This window comes from Narcine bancroftii, chromosome 4, assembly GCF_036971445.1.
Source record: "Narcine bancroftii isolate sNarBan1 chromosome 4, sNarBan1.hap1, whole genome shotgun sequence".
NCBI classification, from domain to species: Eukaryota; Metazoa; Chordata; class Chondrichthyes; order Torpediniformes; family Narcinidae; genus Narcine; species Narcine bancroftii.
The window spans coordinates 214,971,061-214,997,962 of NC_091472.1; the positions used below are offsets into that span (position 1 = coordinate 214,971,061).

Consider the following 26,902-nt stretch of genomic DNA (forward strand, 5'->3'; position numbering starts at 1 on the left):
ACTGAAAAACCTCACAAAGATAAGCGTATACAGAGCCGTTGTCATACCCACACTCCTGTTCGGCTCCGAATCATGGGTCCTCTACCGGCACCACCTACGGCTCCTAGAACGCTTCCACCAGCGTTGTCTCCGCTCCATCCTCAACATCCATTGGAGCGCTTACACCCCTAACGTCGAAGTACTCGAGATGGCAGAGGTCGACAGCATCGAGTCCACGCTGCTGAAGATCCAGCTGCGCTGGATGGGTCACGTCTCCAGAATGGAGGACCATCGCCTTCCCAAGATCGTGTTATATGGCGAGCTCTCCACTGGCCACCGTGACAGAGGTGCACCAAAGAAAAGGTACAAGGACTGCCTAAAGAAATCTCTTGGTGCCTGCCACATTGACCACCGCCAGTGGGCTGATAACGCCTCAAACCGTGCATCTTGGCGCCTCACAGTTTGGCGGGCAGCAACCTCCTTTGAAGAAGACCGCAGAGCCCCCCTCATTGACAAAAGGCAAAGGAGGAAAAACCCAACACCCAACCCCAACCAACCAATTTTCCCTTGCAACCGCTGCAATCGTGTCTGCCTGTCCCGCATCGGACTTGTCAGCCACAAACGAGCCTGCAGCTGACGTGGACTTTTTACCCCCTCCATAAATCTTCGTCCGCGAAGCCAAGCCAAAGAGAAGAAGAAAGAAGACTGAAGCAAAGTATTCATTTAGGACCTCTCCATCCTCCTCCGCCTCCTTTATCCAAGCTGCCTCACCTGTTTTGTCAACCATGGTTCCATTTTCATATCGTCTTTTCCTTGTCTCAGTGGGTCAAACCTATCCTGAACCCTGCACAAGTGCTCCCTAAACTTCCTCCACCTTAGTTCTGTGCCTTCACCCTTGAACATCTGTTTCCAATTTACTCTCACTAGCTCCTGCCTCATCTCATTGTAATTAGCCCTTCCCCAATTAAGCACTTTCCCATTTTGTCTGCTTTTATCCTTTTCCATTGCTGTGCTAAAGCTCAGGGAGTTGTGGTCACTCCAACTAAAAAGGCTCCCCAACCAGGAGATTCTCCACCTGACCAGGTTCATTATACAGGATGCATTAATCCAGTATGGCCTCTCCTCTTGTCGGCCGGTCCACATACTGTGTCAGGAATCCTTCTTGGAGACTCCTGACAAATTCAGCCCCATCTATCCCTCTTGCAGTCAGGAGGTGCCAGTCAATATTAGGGAAGTTGAACTCACCCATAACTACAACCCTGTATCTCCCGCACCATTCCAAAATCTGCCTGCTTATCTGCTCCTCTTTCTCCTGAAGGCTATTTGGGGTCTATAGACACAGTGATAGCTCCCTTCCCTATTTCTGACTTCCACCCACTGACTCAGTGGACAATCCCTCTGCAGCATCCTCCCTTTCTATAACTGTGATACTATCCCTGACCAGTAATGCTACTCCCCCACTCTCTTACCTCCCATCCTATTCCTTTTAAAACACCTAAATCCTGGTACCTGCATCACCCAAACCTGCCCATCCTCCAGTCAAGTCTCTGTTACAGCCACAACTTTGTAGTTCCAAATACTAATCCATGCTCTAAGTTCATCCCCTTTATTCCTAATACTCCTAGCGTTGAAATAGACTCATTTCAACCCCTCTAACTGTCTACATTTATGTTTGTCCCCCGCCCGTCCTTCATCACAAACTCAGAACCCACAGCCTCATCCTTTTGACTTTCTGTCCTATTCTCTGCACTCAACTTTAAGCACTCTCCAACAACTCTAGAAAACCTGGCCACCAGGATATTAGTCCCTTCCAGTTCAGGTGCAGCCCATCCTTTTTGTACGTCAGATCTTCCTCAGAAAAGATCCCAATGATCCAAGAATCTGAACCTCTGCCCCCTGCACCAGTTCTTCAGTCACGCATTCATCTGCTACAACTTCCTGTTCCTACCCTTTCTGGCACGTGGCACAGGCAGTAATCTCGAGATTACCACCCTTGAGGTCCTGCTTTTTAACTTCTTACCTAACTCCCTATATTCCCTCTTTAGGACTTCATCCCTACTCCTATCTATGTTATTGGTCCCCATGTGGACCATGACATCTGAATGTTCCCCCTCCCCCTCCAGAATGCTGTGAACTTGATCAGAGACACCCCTGATCCCAGCACCTGGGAGGCAACATCCATCCAGGAGCCTCGATCTCGTTCACAGAACCTCCTATCCACATGTCTAACCAACGAGTCCCCAATCATCTTAGTTCTCCTCTTCTCCCTCCTTCCCTTCTGAGCCGAAGGGCCAGCCTCTGTGCCAGAGACAAGACCATCACGACTTGTCCCTGGTAGATCGTACCCCCAACAGGGGAATGGCCACAGGGGTGCTATGCACTTTCTGCTTATTTCCCTTCCCTCTCCTAATAGTCACCCAGTTTCTTCCCATGTCAGTGAGAATGCTGAATGACTGACAAACTGCTCATACTAATCCTCCGGGACTCTACTATTTATTTAGCAATAATATGCATTTATTTTAATATTTGTAAATACGTACTGTGCATATGTATCGTTTGGCTGTATGTGTGTTTGCAGTGTTTTTCACCGAGGACCGGAAAAGACAGTTTCACCAGGATGTGCTTGTACAATCGAATGATAAATAAACTTGAACTTCTGATGGCTATATTTGCCTGATCTTCCTCCCTATTCCTCTATTCCCCCTCCCCACTTCCTTGTCTGCTCTTAGCTTGGCCAAATAATTTACTCACTAAGCAGCCTGACCAACGAAATTGTATGCTCCAGTGCCCGGAATCAAGCTGGCTCAATTGCTGCAGGAAGGTGATACCAAAGGCTCAGAACAAGAATGTCAGGTGTTCACAATCTATGTGAACTTGTCTGATAAAACAGTGCAACACACCCAGGCTTGGTGATTACAGAATTGCTTGGTGAGAAAGTGAGCTATGATGTAGCTAGAAGCTACAAAAAGGATTTGGATGGATTAAGTGAGTGTGTAAGGTATCAGTTGATGCGCAAGGATTTTGGAAACTGAGAGATTATTCACCTCAGTAGGAATGAAAGAAAAATCCAATATACTTCATGAATAGCAAAATAAACCAGCAAATGTTGGTGCATTAGAATTGTGCTGGTTAATGAGGAGCAGCCAGTTAAAATGCAGTTACAGCAAGCACCTCACTGACAAAAGACAAAGGAGGAAAAACCCAACACCCAACCAACCAATTTTCCCTTGCAACCGCTGCAACCGTGCCTGCCTGTCCCACATCGGACTTGTCAGTCACCAACGAGCCTGCAGCAGACGTGGATATACCCCTCCATAAATCTTCGTCCGCGAAGCCAAGCCAAAGAAAGACAGCAAGCACCTACGAAGGCATTGTGGCCATTCAGCACAAGCACAGAAAGGTCCATGGGGGGGGGGGGGTTTAAATAATAATGGTGGTATGGTAGCATAGTGGTTAGTGTAGGTCTTGGTGCAACGCTGTTACAGTACCAGCAATCGGACTGAATTTAAATTTTATAAGTTACAGGAATTTCCTGCTTACATAATAAAGACTATAATACTGATTTTTTTCAAATTACTGTCTTTTGTCTTTTAAACTGTTTATTCTTACATGTATTAGTTAGGCAATGTAAGAATGTGTCTTGGGCAAATGGAAAACTTTGCATATCCACAATCCATGTAGATGCTAGATAACGGGGATTTTATTGTATACCATAAACAACACTGATCCCTGTAATGCATCACTGGTCATAGAGTTCCAATTAGAAAAGCAACCTTCCACAATTATTCTCTTCCTCCTTATCACCAAACTAATTTTAACTTGCTTCTGTGGTGGACTGGTTTCCACAACTCTCCAACAGGAGAGTTTGAAAAAATGGAAGGAAAGGTCATTTGGCAATGTGATCACATGTCCAAAGAAGAAGAAAGAAAAAAGGAAGTGAACCGGTGTGGACTCGAAAGGCCAATATGGCCTGTTTCCGCTCCGTCAATGGTTATATGGTTATATGGAATCCAATTAGCCACATCGCTTTGCGTTTCATATGTCTTCATTCTCTGAACCAGAGAATCATAGAATATTACAGCACAGAACAGGCCCCTTCGGCCTTCTAGTTTGTGGCAAACAATTTTTTTGCCTTGTCCCACTGACCTATACCCAGTCCATAGTCCTCCATACCTCTCCCATCCATGTACATTCTTCTTAAATGTTAAAATTGAGCCTGCATTGACCATTTCAGCTGGAAGCTCATTCCACACTCCTACCACTCTCTGTGTGAGGAAGATCCCCCTCATGTTCCTCCCTAACCCATGTCCTCTGGTTTGTATCTCACCTACCCTCAGAGGAAAATGCCCTTCTACACTTACTCTGTCTATCCCCCTCATAATTTTAAATACCTTTATCAAATCTCCCCTCATTCTTCCATGCTCGAGGGAATAAAATCCTAACATGTTTAACCTTTCCCTGTAACTCTGATCTTGAAGTCTGGGCAACATGCTAGTAAATCTTCTCTGCACTCTTTCTATTTTATTGATATCTTTCCTGTAGTTAGGTGACCAAAACTATAAACAATACTCCAAATTTGGCCTCACCAACGTCTTATTCAACTTTACCATGGCAGCCCAACTCCTATACTCATGTGTGTGGAAGAAAAGTGGTCTCCCTATCTGAAACTTATTCAGAAGTCACATCACCTGCCAATCAATGTTGGACTCGGGCCACCCATTAGTGCACACCTTGCCATTGGTTAATTTAAATCACCTAGGGTCATTATTGCAGGGATGGCCAACATTAAAACTTTTAATTTAGACATACAGCACGGTGACAGGCAGTTAGCAAACAAATCTGTGCTGCCCAATTGTCCTACACCTACAGTATGTACTCGTGAGCCAAAATGGCCTGTTACCTTACTGTATATCAAATTAAAAATTAAAAGGTTGGCCACCCTGCATTATTAGCTAGAAGCACACATTGTATATAAAACCAATGCACAGCACATTCTTTCTCTCTGCCTCATGGTCAAAGCCCCGGACATTGCTGGAAATGTAGCAGGTAAGGAGTGTACTATGCTCAAGCTGAGCCGTAGAATTGCAATAAATTGGTACGTACAAAGAGCCACACACCCATTGATACAGGGAACCGGCTGTGTGTAAGAGTTCCTGTTTGCAGTGTGTGTACTCGTGTGTGAGCACGTGGAGTATAGGTTCACTATTGTTGGAATCCAACCAAGGTCCGAAGTGAATGTCTCTATTGTTGCTTAAGTGAAATAGTGATCGATTAACATTCTCCCTGTTTGCCTCCCATGTATTAATTAAAATTACATTTGTAAAATTTGTGTCCAGACTAGTCTCTCTGTGATCCCACCAAACTGAACACTCTTCCCAACACGAAAACTCAATACTTGGATTTATGAAGGCTAATATGACAAAAGCTCTCTTTATAACCCTATCCACCTGTGATGTCACTTTCAGGGAATTATGTATCTGTATTCCCAGATCCCTTTATTCTACCACATTCCTCAGTGCCCTACCATTTACTGTGTATATTCTTTCTTGGTCGTGTATGTCGTGTCCCTCTTGCGACTAGTGACCACAATGTCATAATTCTATGTGCCAATCCGTGCTCTAAGCTTGTCTGTCTTTCCTACAATTCTCCTTACATTGAAATAGATGCACCTGAGAACATTTCCACCACATTGACTTCTAATGGTGGATGCAATTTTCACATATTCATTTCTGTCCTCCACTCCTCTGGCACTCTGGTTCCCATCCCCCTGCAAATGTAGTTTAAACCCACCAGAGCAGCACAAGCAAACCTTCCCACAAGGATATTAGTCCCCCTCCAGTTCAGACGCAAAATGTCCCATCAGGACAGGTCCCACCTTCCCTGTAAGAGAGCCCAATGATCCAGAAACCTGAAGCAATCCCTCCTACACTATGTCTTTAGCTTCGTGTTAAGCTGCATTATCCTCCTATTTCTAACTTCTCTAGCATGTGGCATGGGTAGTAATCCAGAGATCACAATCCTGGAGGTCCCTGCAGGACCTCCTCACCCTTCCTCCCTATGTCATTGGTCCCTATATGGTTCTCAACTTCTGGCTGCTCACCCTCTCTCCTGAGAATACCGTGAACTCGATTTGAGTTATCTTGGACCCTGGCACCAGGGAGGCAACATACCATCTGGGATACTCGATCTCTTCCACAGATCCTCTTATCTGTCCCCTTAAATATAGAATCCCCTATCACTACAGCTAGCCTCTCCTCCTCCCTTCTCTTCTTAGCTACTGGACCAGACTCCATGTCAGAGACCTAATTGCCGTGGCTTATCCAGGTAGGTCCACCCCCCCAACAATATCCAAAATTGTACACTTGTTATTGAGGGGAACAGCCACAGGGGGCCCTGCACTGGCTGCCTGTTCCCCTTCCCTCTCCTGACTATCATCCATCTACCCTCCTCCTGCCTCCTAGAAGTGATAGTGTCCCTGCCTCCCGAATGATCCATAGTTCATCTAATTCCAGCTCCATACCTTAACTCGGTTTGTCAGGAGCTGTAGCCGAATGCACATCCCGCAGATGAAGTAATCAGGGACACTGCTGGCTTCCCTGATGACGCACATTCTGCAAGAGGAGCATTCCCTTGTTTTGGCTGCCATTCCCACTGTTTATGTCTCAAGGAAAAAAAATGATATCTAAAACCTGCCCTTATCCATGCCTACCTGCTAAATCCTTTTTGTTCCTCAAATAGGGTGGCTCTTTCTTACTTTAACTCCTGCACCACCACCTCAGCCTCTTCTCACCAAAATCCCTTGAGCCAAAGCCTTGCTACTCTGACTCGGCCCATTCTGACAATGACCCCTCCATCGCACAGTCCATCACTTTTATAGTGATGCTTAGGTCACCTGACCTCGATACCAGCATACCATGCGCAATCTTTAATGCTGGTATGAATGCCTTGGTGGGATTTATGGAGATTAGATCTGGATATTGCATGCAGTTTTGATCTCTGAACCCTGGTCTGGAGTCAGTGTAGTGTGGATTTAATATTTGGGAAATGAGAGGGTTGACCTCTCAGAAGAGATTAAGTAATATCAGCCTGTTCTGAATGAGAGGTCACAACTGAGACATCCAAGATTGAGAGGGATTGACAGAGTGGAAACTAAAGACTGCTTCCTGTAGCTGTAGAGTCTGAAACAAGGGAATATGGTAAAGTGAAAAAGGATCAGCTGTTTGTGAATAAGATGACATTTAATTGCTTTACACAAAAGACTGGAGATCTCTGCAAGTCTCCACATCAGAGGACTAAGGCTGCCCAGTTTCGAGGTCAAGATCCATAGATTTTTAGATTCTCTGGGATTTTGCAGAAATGGGTATCAAAATAATGCAGAGCAGCACTGGTCATGATCTTTTTTTTTAAATTTTTTATTTTTCACACCATAAATCACGTTAGCCATGATATACACTTTTTCTTTTTCACACATATACAGTGACTTTTTCTCCCCCCCCCCCCCCCTCCTCCCAAGCCACCCCCCCCACCCCCCCTCTCATCCATTTTAGGTATACAATCTAGGCTGCATTAAGCCAGTCAGACAATGTTGTCATTCAACAAAAATACACCAGAAATTCTACTGAGTCCATTCTTTTCTTCTCTTCTCCTTCCATCAACTTAGGTAATGTTTGTTCCTGGTAGGTTTTCGCTATTGTATTTAATGTAAGGCTCCCATACTTGTTCGAATATTTCAATATTAATTCTTAAACTATATGTTATTTTTTCTAATGGAATACATTTATTCATTTCTATATACCATTGTTGTATTTTCAAATTATCTTCCAATTTCCAGGTTGACATAATACATTTTTTTGCTACGGCTAGGGCTATCTTAACAAATCTTTTTTGTGCATCCTCCAAGTCAATTCCAAATTCTTTATTTTTTATGTTACTTAGGAGAAAGATCTCTGGATTCTTTGGTATATTGTTTTATTTAATATCTGATTGAGATCATCCCAAAATTTTTCTACTTTCTCACATGTCCAGATTGCATGAATTGTTGTTCCCCTTTCTTTTTTACATCGAAAACATCTATCAGATACTGTTGGGTCCCATTTATTTAACTTTTGCGGTGTAATGTATAGTCTGTGTAACCAATTATATTGTATCATACGTAGCCTCGTATTTATTGTATTTCTCATCGTTCCAGAACATAATTTCTCCCATGTTTCCTTTTTTATCTTTATATTTAAATCTTGTTCCCATTTTTGTTTAGTTTTACCATTTGTTTCCTTATTCTCCTTTTCTTGCAGTTTAATATACATATTTGTTATAAATCTTTTGATTAACATTGTATCTGTAATCACATATTCAAGGTTACTTCTCTCTGGTAAACTCAAATTGCTTCCTAATTTATCTTTCAAGTAGGATCTCAGTTGGTAATATGCCAGCGCTGTATCTCCAGTTATATTGTACTTATCTCTCATTTGTTCAAAGGATAAGAATCTACTTCCTGAATAACAATTTTCTATTCTTTTAATCCCTTTTTTTTCCCATTTTCTAAAGGAAAGGTTGTCTATTGTAAAAGGGAGTAGCTTATTTTGCGTCAATATTAGTTTTGGTAATTGATAATTTGTTTTATTTCTTTCTACATGAATCTTTTTCCAAATATTGAGGAGATGGTGTAATACTGGAGAAGTTCTATGTTGTACCAATTTTTCGTCCCATTTATATAATATGTGTTCAGGTATCTTTTCCCCTATTTTATCTAATTCTAATCTCGTCCAGTCTGGTTTTTCCCTTGTTTGATAAAAATCTGATAGGTATCTTAATTGTGCGGCTCTATAATAATTTTTGAAGTTTGGCAGTTGTAAGCCTCCTTGTTTATACCATTCTGTTAATTTATCTAGTGCTATCCTCGGTTTCCCCCCTCTCCATAAAAATTTCCTTATTATTTTCTTTAACTCTTTGAAGAATTTTTCTGTCAGTTGTATTGGCAATGCCTGAAATAAGTATAGTATCCTTGGAAAAATGTTCATTTTAATACAGTTTATCCTTCCTATCAGTGTTAGTGGTAGCTCTTTCCAATGCTCTAAATCGTCCTGTAATTTTTTCATTAGTGGATTGTAATTGAGTTTATATAATTGGCCTAGATTTTTGTTTATTTGTACACCTAGGTACCTTATTGCCTGCATTTGCCATCTGAATGGGGATTCCTCCTTAAATTTTGAGAAATCCGCGTTATTCATAGGCATTGCTTCACTTTTATTTACGTTTATCTTGTATCCCGACACTTCTCCATATTCCTTCAATTTCTTATATAATTCTTTTATTGATAGTTCTGGTTCTGTTAAGTACACTATCACATCATCCGCAAATAGACTGATTTTATATTCCCTGTCTTTTATTTTTATTCCTTTTATATTATTATCTATTCTTATCGATTCTGCTAGTGGTTCTATAGCTAGCGCAAACAATAACGGTGATAGTGGGCATCCCTGCCGCGTTGACCTGCTTAAGTTAAATTGCTTTGATACATGTCCATTTACTGTCACTTTCGCTAACGGTCCCTTATATAATGCTTTAATCCAATTAATATACTTCTCCGGTAAACTGAATTTTTGCAATACTTTGAACATTCTACTCTGTCGAAGGCCTTCTCTGCATCTAAAGCAACTGCTACTGTAGGTGCTTTATTTCCTTCTACTGCATGAATTAAGTTAATAAATTTACAAATATTGTCTGTTGTGCGTCTTTTTTTGATAAATCCAGTTTGGTCTAAATTTACCATTTTCGGTACCTGTTCTGCTAATCTGTTTGCTAATAGTTTAGCTATTATCTTATAATCTGTGTTTAGCAAAGATATTGGTCTATATGACGCTGGTGATAGTGGATCTTTCCCTTGTTTTAGTATTACTGTAATTATTGCTGTTTTACATGAATCTGGTAAGTTTTGTGTCTCATCAATCTGGTTGATTACATCCAGGAGGGGCGGTATTAATAGGTCTTTAAATGTTTTGTAGAATTCTATTGGGAGTCCATCCTCTCCTGGTGTCTTATTATTTGGTAATTTTTTTTATTATCTCTTGTATTTCTACTGTTCCAAATGGTTCTGTTAATTTATTTTGTTCCTCTATTTGTAGTTTTGGTAGTTCAATTTTAGTCAAAAATTCATCTATTTTCGCTTCTTTCCCTTCGTTTTCAGTTCGGTATAATTGTTCATAGAATTCTCTGAAGTTTTCCTTAATTTCTTTCGGATTATATGTAACTTGCTTGTCTTTTTTCCTTGTTGCCAATACCATTTTCTTAGTTTGCTCTGTCTTAAGCTGCCATGCTAAGATTTTGTGTGTTTTTTTCACCTAGTTCATAATATTTCTGTTTTGTCTTCATTATATTCTTCTCCACCTTATATGTTTGTAATGTTTCATATTTTATTTTTTTATCTGCCAATTCTCTTCCTTTAGTTGTATCTTCCTTCATTGCTAATTTTTTTTCTATGTTTACTATTTCCCTTTCCAACTGCTCTGTTTCCTGATTGTAGTCCTTCTTCATCTTGGTTACATAACTTATTATTTGCCCTCTAATGAATGCTTTCATTGCGTCCCATAGTATAAACTTATCTTCCACTGATTCCGTATTTACTTCAAAATACATTTTTAATTGTTTTTCAATAGATTCTCTAAAATCTTGTCTTTTAAGTAGCATGGGGTTTAATCTCCATCTATACATTCTTGGAGGGATGTCCTCTAGCTTTACTGTCAGTATTAAGGGTGAATGGTCCGATAGCATTCTCGCTTTATATTCTGTTTTTCTTACTCTATCCTGCATACTAGCTGATAACAAAAATAGGTCTATTCTTGAGTATGTTTTATGTCTAGTCGAGTAGTATGAGTATTCCTTTTCTTTTGGGTTTTGTTTCCTCCATATGTCCACAAGTTTCATTTCTTGCATTGATTTAATTATAAATTTGGTTACTTTGTTCTTCCTGTTAATTTTTTTCCCCGTTTTATCCATATTTGGATCCAAATTCAGATTGAAATCCCCTCCTATTAGTATGTTCCCTTGCGTATTAGCTACCTTCAAAAAGATATCTTGCATAAACTTTTGATCTTCTTCGTTAGGTGAATATATATTAAGTAGATTCCAATGCTCCGAATATATCTGACATTTTATCATAACATATCTCCCTGCTGGATCTATTATTTCCTCTTCTATTTTAAATGGCACATTTTTGCTAATTAATATAGCCACTCCTCTTGCTTTTGAATTATACGATGCTGCTGTTACATGTCCTACCCAATCTCTCTTTAATTTCTTGTGCTCCAATTCAGTTAAGTGTGTTTCTTGGACAAATGCTATATCTATTTTTTCCTTTTTCAGTAAATTTAGTAGTTTCTTCCTTTTAATTTGGTTATGTATTCCATTAATATTTAAAGTCATATAGTTCAGCGTAGCCATTTTATATTTTGTTTATCTTCTCTTTCCGTTTTTCCATCATTACCTTTCCTCCTTTTCCATTTCTGTTTTCTTATTTTCAACTCTTTACAAGACAACATTCCTACAACATCCAACATTTTCCTTATTCTCCTATTTCTATCTTCTTTATCCCCAATCTCCCCTTCCCCTCCTGAGTTGTCCTTTATCCCTTGTCGGACAACCACATCTCCCCTCTCCATTTGGATTTGCGAATCCACTCGCAAGCGTCAACTGATTTTGCAGTGACCGCTCTTTTTCCCCACCCAGCCCGCCCCAGAAAAGATTTCACTTTTCATATGTCACAAAGGTCACTCTTTTAATTCCCTCCTTATTCTCTCTATTCCATTACCTTCCCTTATTAATTCTTGTCTATACTATCTATGTTTTCCTCTAATTACAGATACTTTCACGTATGCCCATCGTGGTCATTTTTACCCTCATTACCTGTCTTCATCCCTCAGTCTATTTTTGTCTTTACCCACATACATATCAATCGTGATCATTTTTACTCTCATTACCCGTCTTCATCCCTCAGTCTATTTTTGTAATTGTTCTGCAAATTTTCGTGCTTCTTCTGGATCCGAGAACAGTCTGTTTTGTTGTCCTGGAATAAATATTTTCAATACCGCAGTATGCTTCAGTGTAAATTTATACCCTTTCTTCCATAAAATCGCCTTTGCTGTATTGAACTCTTTTCTCTTCTTTAGGAGTTCAAAACTTATATCTGGATAAATGAAGATTTTTTGCCCTTTATACTCCAGTTGTTTGTTGCCCTCTCTTACTTTTTCCATTGTCTTCTCCAGTACCTTTTCTCTTGTAGTATATCTTAGGAATTTTACTACAATAGATCTTGGTTTTTGTTGTGGTTGTGGTTTAGGGGCCAATGCTCTATGTGCCCTTTCTATTTCCATTTCTTGCTGTAGTTCTGGACATCCTAGGGTCTTAGGGATCCACTCTTTTATAAACTCCCTCATATTCTTGCCTTCTTCATCTTCCTTAAGGCCCACTATCTTTATGTTATTTCTTCTGTTATAATTTTCCATTATATCTATTTTTTGAGCTAGTAGTTCTTGTGTCTCTTTAGTTTTTTTATTAGATTCCTCCAATTTCTTTTTTAAGTCTTCTACCTCCATTTCTGCTGCTACTGCCGTTCTTCCATCTTGTCCATTTTTTTCCCCATTTCTGTTAAGGTCATATCTATTTTATTCACTTTCTCTTCTGTGTTGTTTATTCTTCTTCTTAAATCATTGAATTCCTGTGTTTGCCATTCTTTAAATGACTCCATGTATCCTCTAACAAGAGAAAGTATATCCTTTACCTTGCCTTTCCCTTCATCTATTTCACTGTATTCTTCCTCTTCTTCTTCCTCTGGGTTGGCCATCTGTTGTTTCTTTGTTGCCATTTCCTTCTCTTCTTTCTTGTTTTCATTGTTTTCTGTGGTCTCTTCTTGCTGCAGGTGTTCTGCAGCTGTCGTTGCCGGCTGTGGAGATCGACTCCCCAGCTGGTCCCCCCTCCCGTCGGTGTGTTTTTTTTCATGCGCGGTTGCGCACTTTTACTCGGCTCTGCGAGCCATTGTTGTAGTTCTTTTTCTACCGACCTGAGGATGCAGGCTCCTCTCTCCACAGCGGGCCTCTTCGGACAGGTAAGGCCTTCACCTTTTTCCTCCGTTGTCTTCTCTTCCTCTCTTCTTTCCGTTGATTTTGATTTTTCTTTTTTTGTCTCCATCTTCTTTCCACCTTTATACTCACTTTTCTTTAACTTTTATTTCTGTGCCTTTGTAATTTCTCTTGTTTTTCCCGACTTTTCTGGAGAGGGCTGGAGTTCTCCGTCCGGCCACTACTCCATCACGTGACTCCTGGTCATGATCTTCTTAGTGGAGAAAGTTCAGGGGGCAGTACGATGTGCTCCTGCTCTCACCTCTGATGTTCTTACATAAACTACAATCGTTGCTTTGCCTGGTGAATCTAATCAACATTTATTCATACAAATATCACTCAAGTGATCTTCCATTAAATATTGGATGATTCACATCAACGTATTCTAAGAAGGAAAAAAGCTTGCGCTCCTTGGGCTGGTACAAAAAAAAGTTAAATCCCGCCTTTCATTCTACACACGAATAGAAAAATTGCCCAAGGAATGGCGATAATTTGGGTTTGCTCTTGCACTTTGCAAAGAAAACAATACAGCTCCATGAACAACCAGACAAAATACAGCCTGGAATGGAGTTATGAAGTATGACAATATAAAACAGGCCCTTTCTCTCAATCTGTCGATGCTGACCACACTTTCTAACTAATAGTCCCATTTGCCTGTGATTGACTCATATCCCTCTGAACCTTACTTGTCTATATACCTCTATAAATATCTTTTAAGCATTGCAATTGTACAGGCTCTACCACTTCCTCTGTCAGCACATTCCACACATCCATTACCCTTCGTGGACAAAATTGCCCCCAAGGTCTCTTTAACCTTTTCCTTTCAGAAATCTGTGCCCTGTAACTTAGACTTCATGATCCTGGAAAAAAAGACTGAGACCATTTATCTGATACATGCCCCTAATTATTTTATACACCTCTACAAAGTCACCTTTGTAACTCTATAAGGTCACCTTATGCTTCAATATTACAGCATAGAAACCGTGACCCAATACATGGTAGCAGCATCTTAAATGTAAGAACTTGCACTGGAGGAATTGAAGTTGCCAATTTCTGACCTAGAAAGCCTTGGAATGAGGATCATTTACCCATTACAGGGAATGATGGAAAATGTGCATGGCACTTTCAAACATTGTAAATGAACTTCCGAACAAAATTACCCACATAATCTGATGTGCTAAGCAAAATTTGACTTAAAACATGCATTGTTTGTTTTAGAGAAAAGTGGCCCTATTAGCCAGTGGTGTGCTGCAGGGATCAGTGGTGGGTTCACTATTGCTTTGTCATCTATATTATTGACTTGGATGACAAGGTACTATAGTTCACACAGTGGGCAAGTTTGCAAATGATGCCAAAATTGATCATGTAGTGGACAGTGAGGAAGGTTATTTAAGTTTGCAGCAGGATTTAGATCTACTTCCAGGATGACATCCACAAATACCAGAGGACATCCGTTTTAAAGTGGATGAAAGTTTAGGGGTGACATCAGAGGTAAGTTTTATTTTAAAAAACACAGAGTGGTGGGGGCCTGCAATAAATTGCCGGGTGGTGGTTGAGGTTGGGACAAAAAGGACATTCAAAACATTCTTAGACAGGCACGTGGATGCAAGAAAAATGGAGGGCCATGGGTGTGAGAAGGGAAAGGATGATTGTTGTGGAGTAGGTTTACAGCATCGTGGGTTGTAAAGTTCTATGTTTTAACTGGAAAAGCGGGCAAAGGAATGGTAGATGGAATTTAACTCAGTTAAGTGTGAACTGATGCATTTGGGCAAGTCAAACCAGAGCAGGATTTACATGGTGTTATGGAGAGCATTATGGAACAGAGAAACCTAGGGGGTATAAGTACATAATTCTCTGAAAGTAGCAGCAAAAAGTAGACAGTGTGGTGAAAAAGGCATTTGGCACACTTGCCTTCATCAGGAAGGGTATTGAGGTTTGGACCTGGAGCTCGGGTTGCCAATGGATTGAATAGGAGTCTGTGCAGCTGCAGAGGATGTGGGAGCACTGGAGGCGAATCTGTAGGAGCACTGGAGGCGAATCTGTGGGAGCACTGGAGGCGAATCTGTGGGAGCACTGGAGGCGAATCTGTGGGACCACTGGAGGCGAATCTGTGGAAGCACTGGAGGCAAATCCACAGACAGTCAGTGTCTCTGAAGGGACTCTCTTTTGCTACTTTCTCTTATTATTAGGGGCACCGGGCAATGCTCATGGCAACTCTTTGTTTGCCTTACAGCAGACCAAAGTTGCACTACATTATGCATACTACATTTTTTTGTATTATTACGTTACAATAAAAGGAACTTTGAACACTACAAGATATTGGCGAGACCACAACTGGAATATTCTGGTTGGCCATTTATAGGAAAATTGTAACAAAAGATTTCAGAAAAGATTCATAAGGATGTGGCCAGGACTGGTGGGCTTGAGTTATAAGAAGAGGCTGGATAAGATGGGACTCTTTTCCCCTGGAGAGTAGAGATTGGTGACTTTATTGATGTATATTACATTATGATGGGGCCGGATAACAGTGATTTTTTTTATCCAGTGGGGAGTCTAAAACTAGATGGCATTGGAGAAAGGTATAAAAGGGACTTTGAGCAAAAGAGAGAAAGAGGGGTTGAAAAGACATTTGAAAAAGGTACATGGATAGGAAAGATTTAAGGATATAGGCTGAATGCAGGCAAATGGGACTAGCATATGTAGGCAACATGGTCAACATGGATGAGTTGTGGTGAAGGGCCTGTTTCGGTGCTGTAAAACACGACTACCGATGATGAAATAAAAGTAGAACCAATCATTCTGCTGCTTGCAAGCTTCAAATTGATGAAAATAAATCCCATGGTGGTGTGATAAATAGGTTTTCACCCTGGCTATGCACAGCAGCTGACCTGGTCTGCATGGGAGGTCCTGTTCGGAGGTCTTGAAGCAACTGCCCGGCGTAGTCAGGTTCGTTGCTGGCTGCCTGCAGCAAGGCCCTCCGAAAGGCATGGCGACATCTCTGTTGGCGGGCCGCTGCTCTCTCCGCGTGGCAGAGGTGCGTGTATCTGTGCTGCAGGTAAGTGCAGAGCCCTGCTACTCTCAGGCTCCTCATGCTCCGTGCTTCATCTTCGGTGCTGCACAAGAGAATGGAATCAAGGTTTAACCCTGCCCCCAGAGAAACCCGCGCATACAAATATGGAGCAAACACTGAAGTGCCAACAATGCCCATGCAATAAATATTGCAGAATTGTGTAGTCGGCAGCACACCAATGTATTAACTGCCAGCTCATCTCCATCAAATGGCACTTAATGATGGTTATAACTCAATGCAATATTTATTATACCATATTCTCCTTTGATCACTGCTGTAGGCTTAGACGTAATGTCTCTTAAAGGCATGAGCTGGAATTGTGGTTTTGGTCATTGTAACAGAACAGGCTGAAGATTGGGTTTTGTTAATGTGGCCTCGTGGCAAAAGGGGTGGTGAGTCCCAAAGTTGGGTCCTGTTGTAAATCCTTTGGTCATGGGTAAAGCCTACAAGTTAGGTTCAGTTTAACAATAAGACTAAAGTATACTGGTAAAATGAAAGGATGCATTTCTTCCCACGTGTTGGGTCTCAATTGCCCATTGATGTAAATACACACACACAGACATTTTTCTCATATTTACAAAGTCACCACATAAAGGAAAAAGCGGAAGATTTCTATTTTATGCCTATTTTTTGGTTCTCTTCTTTCAAAGACATTTTGCAATGAACTACTATGGATAACATGGAGTTATCCAGTTAAAGAACAATCATTTTGAACGCTGTCACATTTTATTTTATTTCAGATTTATTGTCAAGAGTACATAGATGGCATCACATACAATCCTGAGATTCTTTTTTCTTATGGGCGCGGCAGAATTACCACTAAATGGTAGTGCAAAAAAAAAACTGTACGCAGCCTGAACATGTAAACAAATAAAAGAACTGTAAACAAACTGACTGTGCAATACAGAGAGAGCTAAATAAAAATCAATAAGTTGCACAAGTAAGAGTCCTTCAATGAGTCTCTGATTGAGGAGTAGCAGCTGTTCCTGAATCTGGTGGTCTGAGATCTGTGCCACCTATACCATTTTTCTGATGGCAGTAGCGAGAACCGATCGTGTGCTTGGTGGTGTGGATCTTTGATTGTTACCTTCCGACAGCAGCGTTCCCTGTAGATGTTCTCGAAGGTGGGGAGGGTTTTGCCTGTGATGTCCTGGGCTGTGTCCACTAACTTTTGGAGGGCTTTATGTTCAGCGATATTGGTGTTCCCATACCAGACTGTGATGCAGCCAGTCAGCTCACTTTCCACAACTCTGTAAAAATTTGCCAGGGTTTCTGAAGTATCACCAAACCTCCACAAACTCCTGAGGAAGTAGAGGTGGTGACATGCTTTCTTCACAATGCCATTGGTGTGTTGGGTCCAGGAAAGATCCTCCGAGATAGTGACTCCCAAGAACTTTAATTTGGTCACCCTCTCCACCTCTGGTCCCCTAATGATCACTGGATTGTATACCTCTGACTTTCCTTTCCTGAAGTCAACAATCAGCTCCTTAGTTTTGGTGACATTGAGGTTGTTGTTGGTGTACCATTCAGCCAAGTTTTCAATCTCCCTTTCTTTATACAATCCACTACCATGGTATTGTCAGCAAATTTGTGGCTGCTGTTATTGTCGTACCTAGCCACACAGTCATAGGCATAAAGTGAGTAGAGCAGGGGATTAAGAACACATCCTTGTGGCACTCCAATACTAATGAAGATTGTGAAGGAGTTGTTCTTACCAATCTTCACTGATTGTGGTTTTGAGGTGAAGAAATCTATGATCCATTACACAGTGGGATGTTAGCTCCCAGGTCTTGGAGTTTGCTGATCAGTTTTGAGGGGATGATGGTGTTATATGCCGAACTGTTGCTGATACAAAACATCCTGCTGTAAGCATCTTTGCTATCCAGGTGTTTCAGGGCTTTGTGTAGAGCCAGTGAGATGGTATCCGCCATAGACCTGTTGCTATGATGGGCAAACTGCAATGGATCCATCCACCACTCAGACAGGAGCTGATCTGCTTCATCACCGTTGATATAAGTCCTATTGGTCGATAGTCATGTTATAAAATGCGAGATTCCACAATCATTGAAAAGATGGTCAACAAGTTAATGTGCTTTAGTGTGGAGAGGACTATTGATTGATGCACTACTTCAGCTGAGCATCTTGTGGAAAGAAGAAAGGAGTGCTTGTTTCAATGTCCCTTTGAAAGATAGATGACATCTCCAGCAACAAAAGTTTCCCATAGGATACTGGAATGTCAGCCCGATAACAGTATTTTCTACCTGTGCTATTTAATGAATAAATATACACCATCTTATTTTAAATTTGCAATTGGACAAATTTGTCACATTTGTTTGGGAGTTAGATGGTAGTGGTGGTGAAAAATAGTAAAAGTTTTAGAAATGATGTTTGTTTTTGCGTCTTTGGGTCTGAAATCCAATGGTTTAGACCACACATGTCAAACTCTGGCCCGTGGGCCAAATTTGGCCTGCGATATAATTATATTTGGCCCGCAAGATCATTTCAAAAATGTATTAGAGGTGGCCCGCCCTGCAGTGAGAGCCGATGCTGTTTTTTGGTAATATCACCCCCACCATCCTCCCCCTTCATTGCACATCCTTCCGCATTGTAACACGAGAAATTGTAACACAAGAAATCTGTCGATGTCATCAGCCGGCAAGCCAGTTGGAAGGCTCCCCGCACAACCAGTCACTTCTCCCACCTGTTGAGCGGTGTGGCGGATGGGCGAGCGCCTGTGATTTCCTGTCGGTGCGACGGGCATGGCAGGCTGCGCACGGCCCCCGGGCAGCGCGACTGGCACCAGATGGCCCTTCCACAGCGCGAGCGCACTTCTCCCGGTTGCCACGGCCTTCAGCGCTTGCACCCGCGCGGACCCCAGGGACGGCTGGTTCGGCCCTGCACGTGAAGAGAGAGATGGTGGCTGTCCGCAAAGGCTGATCGGCAGCGCGCTAGGCCTGAGTGGGTGGGTAAGCAGGGGTGGGCAGAGGGTGTAGGTGAGGAGTAATGGGCAGGGGAAGTTATGGTGGTGCGAGGGGCAGTTAGAGGGAGGGATGAGTAGAAGGAGGGGTGGATAGGGAAGAGGTAAAAGGGGAGGGGCAGGGCGAGTGGGGAGGGGTGATTAGAGGGTGAGAGACGGGTAGAGGGAGGAACAGGTTGAGGGGAGAGGCAGTAGAGGGGCGTGTATAGGATGGGGTGGGTAGAGGCAGAGCGAGTGAAGTGAGGGGTGAGTAGAGGTTGGGTAAAGGCCTGGTCAGGTAGAGGGATGGTGGGTCGAGGGTGAATAGAGGCCTAGAGCCTGAGGAGCGAGCAGGAAATGCTGAGTCCTGATGCAGGCCAAAATGGACACAGCCTGTGAATGCTGACTACATCTCCACAGGGACCAAATATGTTTCCCTCGGGTCAAGCAAAGAGTGAACTTGAGCTACCTACTCCTGACCTGTAACATTATCCTCCTAAAGTTATATCCTAAAGTTTAACATTACATATGTTGAAAGAAGAGAAAACATGCAGATGTTGTTGAAAAATTTCAATAAATATTTAGTTCGGCACTTGACTTAGTCCAAGTTTTTAATTTTGGCCCTCCTTGAATTTGAGTATGACACCCCTGGTTTAGACCATTTATTGTTTTAGTTTTTAAAAGAGTTAACTCCAAGGTATTTAGTATATTTCCATGTCATTATATAAAATGAATAACATTCATCATATATTTGGTTATGAGAAAGAAAACAAGAAAACGTGTACAATTTTTATTGTTGTTTGACCATCAATTCTAAAACAGAGTGCATGATTGTAAAAGTTCAATTGTTCAAGGCAGCAACACACAAGATGAATATTATCCATGAAAACTCTGACCCAGCCTTTTCAAGATTCAACTTATTGTCATTGTGTGACGGATTATGTTATATTTTATATTGTATATAGATATGTTTTAAATGAGATAAATGATGGGGTTTTTAGATAGGTCACATACAGATACAAACACTTCAAAACAGATGTCATTTAAAATGCCAGAGCTCTGCTCAAGAATGCTTCTAGAGTCTTCACAAGTAGGTGTTAATTGGACATGCTGTGGAGTAATGGATTATTTGGAAAGCAACAGATGAACTGACTCAAAGATTAGGTCCGGTGCCACAGTCTGTCTGAATGCAGTTTGCTGTTCTAGGAAGGTCATGTGGCTTTGCAAGCAGAGAGATTCAAACGGGTTTTTCTCTGAGAGAGAATTCATTTCTACACTTCAGCAGCAGCAGCTGGGACTGGAACAGGGCAAGCTGGCAAGTTTGTGGAAACATCCCATCTTGAAGACAGGTTGAGAGTTCTTAGTTCAGCCTGTTCAAACCCACTGTGGTCTATACAAGAGGAGATGACTTCACTTGAAATAAGAGAAACAAAAAGAAACTCTGTGGTGACGTGAAAGAAAGAGTTTTCATCTGGAAAACCCTGATAGGGGAAGACACTGAAGTGGTTGATTTTTTTTTAATTTTTTATTTTTCACACCATAAATCACAATAGCCATGATATACACTTTTTCTTTTTCACACATTTACAGTGACTTTTTCTCCCCCCCCCCCCTCCCTCCTCCCAAGCCACCCCCCCCACCCCTCATCCATTTTAGGTATACAATCTAGGTTGCATTAATTCAGTCAGACAATGTTGTCATTCAACAAAAATACACCAGAAATTCTACAGAGTCCATTCTTTTCTTTCCTTCCATCAACTTAGGTAATGTTTGTCCCCGGTAGGTTTTCGCTATTGTATTTAATGTAAGGCTCCCATACTTGTTCGAATATTTCAATATTATTTCTTAAACTATATGTTATTTTTTCTAATGGAATACATTTATTCATTTCTATATACCATTGTTGTATTTTCAAATTATCTTCCAATTTCCAGGTTGACATAATACATTTTTTTGCTACGGCTAGGGCTATCTTAACAAATCTTTTTTGTGCATCTTCCAAGTCAATTCCAAATTCTTTATTTTTTATGTTACTTAGGAGAAAGATCTCTGGATTCTTTGGTATATTGTTTTCTGTTATTTTATTTAATATCTGATTGAGATCATCCCAAAATTTTTCTACTCTCTCACATGTCCAGATTGCATGAATTGTTGTTCCCCTTTCTTTTTTACATCGTAAACATCTATCAGATACTGTTGGGTCCCATTTATTTAACTTTTGCGGTGTAATGTATAGTCTGTGTAACCAATTATATTGTATCATACGCAGCCTCGTATTTATTGTATTTCTCATCGTTCCAGAACATAATTTCTCCCATGTTTCCTTTTTTATCTTTATATTTAAATCTTGTTCCCATTTTTGTTTAGTTTTACCATTTGTTTCCTCATTCTCCTTTTCTTGCAGTTTAATATACATATTTGTTATAAATCTTTTGATTAACATTGTATCTGTAATCACATATTCAAGGTTACTTCCCTCTGGTAAACTCAAATTGCTTCCTAATTTATCTTTCAAGTAGGATCTCAGTTGGTAATATGCCAGCGCTGTATCTCCAGTTATATTGTACTTATCTCTCATTTGTTCAAAGGATAAGAATCTACTTCCTGAATAACAATTTTCTATTCTTTTAATCCCTTTTTTTTCCCATTTTCTAAAGGAAAGGTTGTCTACTGTAAAAGGGAGTAGCTTATTTTGCGTCAATATTAGTTTTGGTATTTGATAATTTGTTTTATTTCTTTCTACATGAATCTTCTTCCATATATTGAGGAGAAGGTGTAATACTGGAGAAGTTCTATGTTGTACCAATTTTTCGTCCCATTTATATAATATGTGTTCAGGTATCTTTTCCCCTATTTTATCTAATTCTAGTCTCGTCCAGTCTGGTTTTTCCCTTGTTTGATAAAAATCTGATAGGTACCTTAATTGTGCGGCTCTATAATAATTTTTGAAGTTTGGCAGTTGTAAGCCTCCTTGTTTATACCATTCTGTTAATTTATCTAGTGCTATCCTCGGTTTCCCCCCTCTCCATAAAAATTTCCTTATTATTTTCTTTAACTCTTTGAAGAATTTTTCTGTCAGTTGTATTGGCAATGCCTGAAATAAGTATAGTATCCTTGGAAAAATGTTCATTTTAATACAGTTTATCCTTCCTATCAGTGTTAGTGGTAGCTCTTTCCAATGCTCTAAATCGTCCTGTAATTTTTTCATTAGTGGATTGTAATTGAGTTTATATAATTGGCCTAGATTTTTGTTTATTTGTACACCTAGGTACCTTATTGCCTGCATTTGCCATCTGAATGGGGATTCCTTCTTAAATTTTGAGAAATCCGCGTTATTCATAGGCATTGCTTCACTTTTATTTACGTTTATCTTGTATCCCGACACTTCTCCATATTCCTTCAATTTCTTATATAATTCTTTTATTGATAGTTCTGGTTCTGTTAAGTACACTATCACATCATCCGCAAATAGACTGATTTTATATTCCCTGTCTTTTATTTTTATTCCTTTTATATTATTATCTATTCTTATCGATTCTGCTAGTGGTTCTATAGCTAGCGCAAACAATAATGGTGATAGTGGGCATCCCTGCCGCGTTGACCTGCTTAAGTTAAATTGCTTTGATACATGTCCATTTACTGTCACTTTCGCTAACGGTCCCTTATATAATGCTTTAATCCAATTAATATACTTCTCCGGTAAACTGAATTTTTGCAATACTTTGAACAAGTAATTCCATTCTACTCTGTCGAAGGCCTTCTCTGCGTCTAAAGCAACAGCTACTGCCGGTGCTTTATTTCCTTCTACTGCATGAATTAAGTTAATAAATTTACAAATATTGTCTGTTGTGCGTCTTTTTTTGATAAATCCAGTTTGGTCTAAATTTACCATTTTCGGTACCTGTTCTGCTAATCTGTTTGCTAATAGTTTAGCTATTATCTTATAATCTGTGTTTAGCAGAGATATTGGTCTATATGACGCTGGTGAGAGTGGATCTTTCCCTTGTTTTAGTATCACTGTAATTATTGCTGTTTTACATGAATCTGGTAAGTTTTGTGTCTCATCAATCTGGTTGATTACATCCAGGAGGGGCGGTATTATTAGATCTTTAAATGTTTTGTAGAATTCTATTGGGAGTCCATCCTCTCCTGGTGTCTTATTATTTGGTAATTTTTTTATTATCTCTTGTATTTCTACTGTTCCAAATGGTTCTGTTAATTTATTTTGTTCCTCTATTTGTAGTTTTGGCAGTTCAATTTTAGTCAAAAATTCATCTATTTTCCCTTCTTTCCCTTCGTTTTCAGTTCGGTATAATTGTTCATAGAATTCTCTGAAGTTTTCCTTAATTTCTTTTGGATTATATGTAATTTGTTTGTCTTTTTTCCTTGTTGCCAATACCATTTTCTTAGTTTGCTCTGTCTTAAGCTGCCATGCTAAGATTTTGTGTGTTTTTTCACCTAGTTCATAATATTTCTGTTTTGTCTTCATTATATTCTTCTCCACCTTATATGTTTGTAATGTTTCATATTTTATTTTTTTATCCGCCAATTCTCTTCTTTTGGTTGTATCTTCCTTTATTGCTAATTTTTTTTCTATGTTTATTATTTCCCTTTCCAACTGCTCTGTTTCCTGATTATAGTCCTTCTTCATCTTGGTTGCAAAACTTATTATTTGTCCTCTAATGAATGCTTTCATTGCATCCCATAGTATAAACATATCTTCCACTGATTCCGTTTTTACTTCAAAGTACATTTTTAATTGTTTTTCAATAAATTCTCTAAAATCCTGTCTTTTAAGTAGCATGGGGTTTAATCTCCATCTATACATTCTTGGAGGGATGTCCTCTAGCTTTACTGTCAGTATTAAGGGTGAATGGTCCGAAAGCATTCTCGCTTTATATTCTGTTTTTCTTACTCTATCCTGCATACTAGCTGATAACAAAAATAGGTCTATTCTTGAGTATGTTTTATGTCTAGTCGAGTAGTATGAGTATTCCTTTTCTTTTGGGTTTTGTTTCCTCCATATGTCCACAAGTTTCATTTCTTGCATTGACTTAATTATAAATTTGGTTACTTTGTTCTTCCTGTTAATTTTTTTCCCCGTTTTATCCATATTTGGATCCAAATTCAGATTGAAATCCCCTCCTATTAGTATGTTCCCTTGCGTATTAGCTACCTTCAAAAAGATATCTTGCATAAACTTTTGATCTTCTTCGTTAGGTGAATATATATTAAGTAGATTCCAATGCTCCGAATATATCTGACATTTTATCATAACATATCTCCCTGCTGGATCTATTATTTCCTCTTCTATTTTAAATGGCACATTTTTGCTAATTAATATAGCCACTCCTCTTGCATTTGAATTATACGATGCTGCTGTTACATGTCCTACCCAATCTCTCTTTAATTTCTTGTGCTCCAATTCAGTTAAGTGTGTTTCTTGGACAAATGCTTTATCTATTTTTTCCTTTTTCAGTAAATTTAGTAGTTTCTTCCTTTTAATTTGGTTATGTATTCCATTAATATTTAAAGTCATATAGTTCAGCGTAGCCATTTTATATTTTGTTTATCTTCTCTTTCCGTTTTTCCATCATTACCTTTCCTCCTTTTCCATTTCTGTTTTCTTATTTTCAACTCTTTACCAGACAACATTCCTACAACATCCAACATTTTCCTTATTCTCCTATTTCTATCTTCTTTATCCCCAATCTCCCCTTCCCCTCCTGAGTTGTCCTTTATCCCTTGTCGGACAACCACATCTCCCCTCTCCATTTGGATTTGCGAATCCACTCGCAAGCGTCAACTGATTTTGCAGTGACCGCTCTTTTCCCCCACCCAGCCCCCCCCAGAAAAGATTTCACTTTTCATATGTCACAAAGGTCACTCTTTTAATTCCCTCCTTATTCTCTCTATTCCATTACCTTCCCTTATTAATTCTTGTCTATACTATCTATGTTTTCCTCTAATTACAGATACTTTCACGTATGCCCATTGTCTCTATTCACTCTTATACCTCTTTACCCGCATACATATCAATCGTGGTCATTTTTACCCTCATTACCCGTCTTCATCCCTCATTCTATTTTTGTCTTTACCCACATACATATCAATCGTGATCATTTTTACTCTCATTACCCGTCTTCATCCCTCAGTCTATTTTTGTAATTGTTCTGCAAATTTTCGTGCTTCTTCTGGATCCGAGAACAGTCTGTTTTGTTGTCCTGGAATAAATATTTTCAATACCGCAGGATGCTTCAGTGTAAATTTATATCCTTTCTTCCATAAAATTGCTTTTGCTGTATTGAACTCTTTTCTCTTCTTTAGGAGTTCAAAGCTTATATCTGGATAAATGAAGATTTTTTGCCCTTTATACTCCAGTGGTTTGTTGCCCTCTCTTACTTTTTCCATTGTCTTCTCCAATACCTTTTCTCTTGTAGTATATCTTAGGAATTTTACTACAATAGATCTTGGTTTTTGTTGTGGTTGTGGTTTAGGGGCCAATGCTCTATGTGCCCTTTCTATTTCCATTTCTTGCTGTAGTTCTGGACATCCTAGGGCCTTAGGGATCCATTCTTTTATAAACTCCCTCATATTCTTGCCTTCTTCATCTTCCTTAAGGCCCACTATCTTTATGTTATTTCTTCTGTTATAATTTTCCATTATATCTATTTTTTGAGCTAGTAATTCTTGTGTCTCTTTAGTTTTTTTATTAGATTCCTCCAATTTCTTTTTTAAGTCTTCTACCTCCATTTCTGCTGCTATTGCCCGTTCTTCCATCTTGTCCATTTTTTTCCCCATTTCTGTTAAGGTCATATCCATTTTATTTATTTTCTTTTCTGTGTTGTTTATTCTTCTTCTTAAATCATTGAATTCCTGTGTTTGCCATTCTTTAAATGACTCCATGTATCCTCTAACAAGAGCAAGTATATCCTTTACCTTGCCTTTCCCTTTATCTATTTCACTGTATTCTTCCTCTTCTTCTTCCTCTGGGTTGGCCATCTGTTGTTTCTTTGATGCCCTTTCCTCCTCTTCTTTCTTGTTTCCATTGTCTTCTGTGGTCTCTTCTTGCTGCAGGTGTTCTGCAGCTGTCGTTGCCGGCTGTGGAGATCGACTCCCCAGCTGGTCCCCCCTCCCGTCAGTGTGTTTTTTTTCATGCGCGGTTGCGCACTTTTACTCGGCTCTGTGAGCCATTGTTGTAGTTCTTTTTCTACCGACCTGAGGTAGTGGGCTCCTCTCTCCACAGCGGGCCTCTTCGGACAGGTAAGGCCTTCACCTTTTTCCTCCGTTGTCTTCACTTCCTCTCTTCTTTCGGTTGATTTTGATTTTTCTCCTTTTGTCTCCATCTTCTTTCCACCTTTATACTCACTTTTCTTTAACTTGTATTTCTGTGCCTTTGTATTTTCTCTTGTTTTTCCCGACTTTTCTGGAGAGGGCTGGAGTTCACCGTCCGGCCACTACTCCATCACGTGACTCCTCCCCACTGAAGTGGTTGATCAGAAGGAATCAGTTTTTGTCCAACAAGCAACAAATCTCTCTCTGAAAACCGACAAGAATCTTCCTGAGCGGAAACCATTTATCTTTTAAGCACCAAATCCTGGTGAAATTCATGAATGTTAAATTCTATGCACAGTATAAGAATTGCCTGCAACCAGTGAACTTGGAGGAGTGAGAAGTGAGATTGGACTGTGAATCAAAGAACTTTTCTGAACTTACACACACATTACATCTACTTAGAATTAGAAGGGGGTTAAGTTAGGTACATTTAATAGTAATAAGTTAGAGTTT

General features: G+C 40.0%; 1 protein-coding gene across 3 annotated transcripts in view; it reads right to left on the reverse strand.

Annotated features, from left to right (window-relative positions):
- LOC138761580 (INO80 complex subunit D-like) overlaps window positions 1-26,902 on the reverse strand; it is a 186,804-nt gene that overhangs the window by 38,666 nt on the left and 121,236 nt on the right. For all 3 annotated transcript variants that reach the window (XM_069933914.1, XM_069933916.1, XM_069933915.1), the window contains one exon: window positions 15,977-16,201. In XM_069933914.1, coding sequence (XP_069790015.1) covers window positions 15,977-16,201 — 225 coding nt within the window. The remainder of the gene's footprint in view (window positions 1-15,976; window positions 16,202-26,902) is intronic.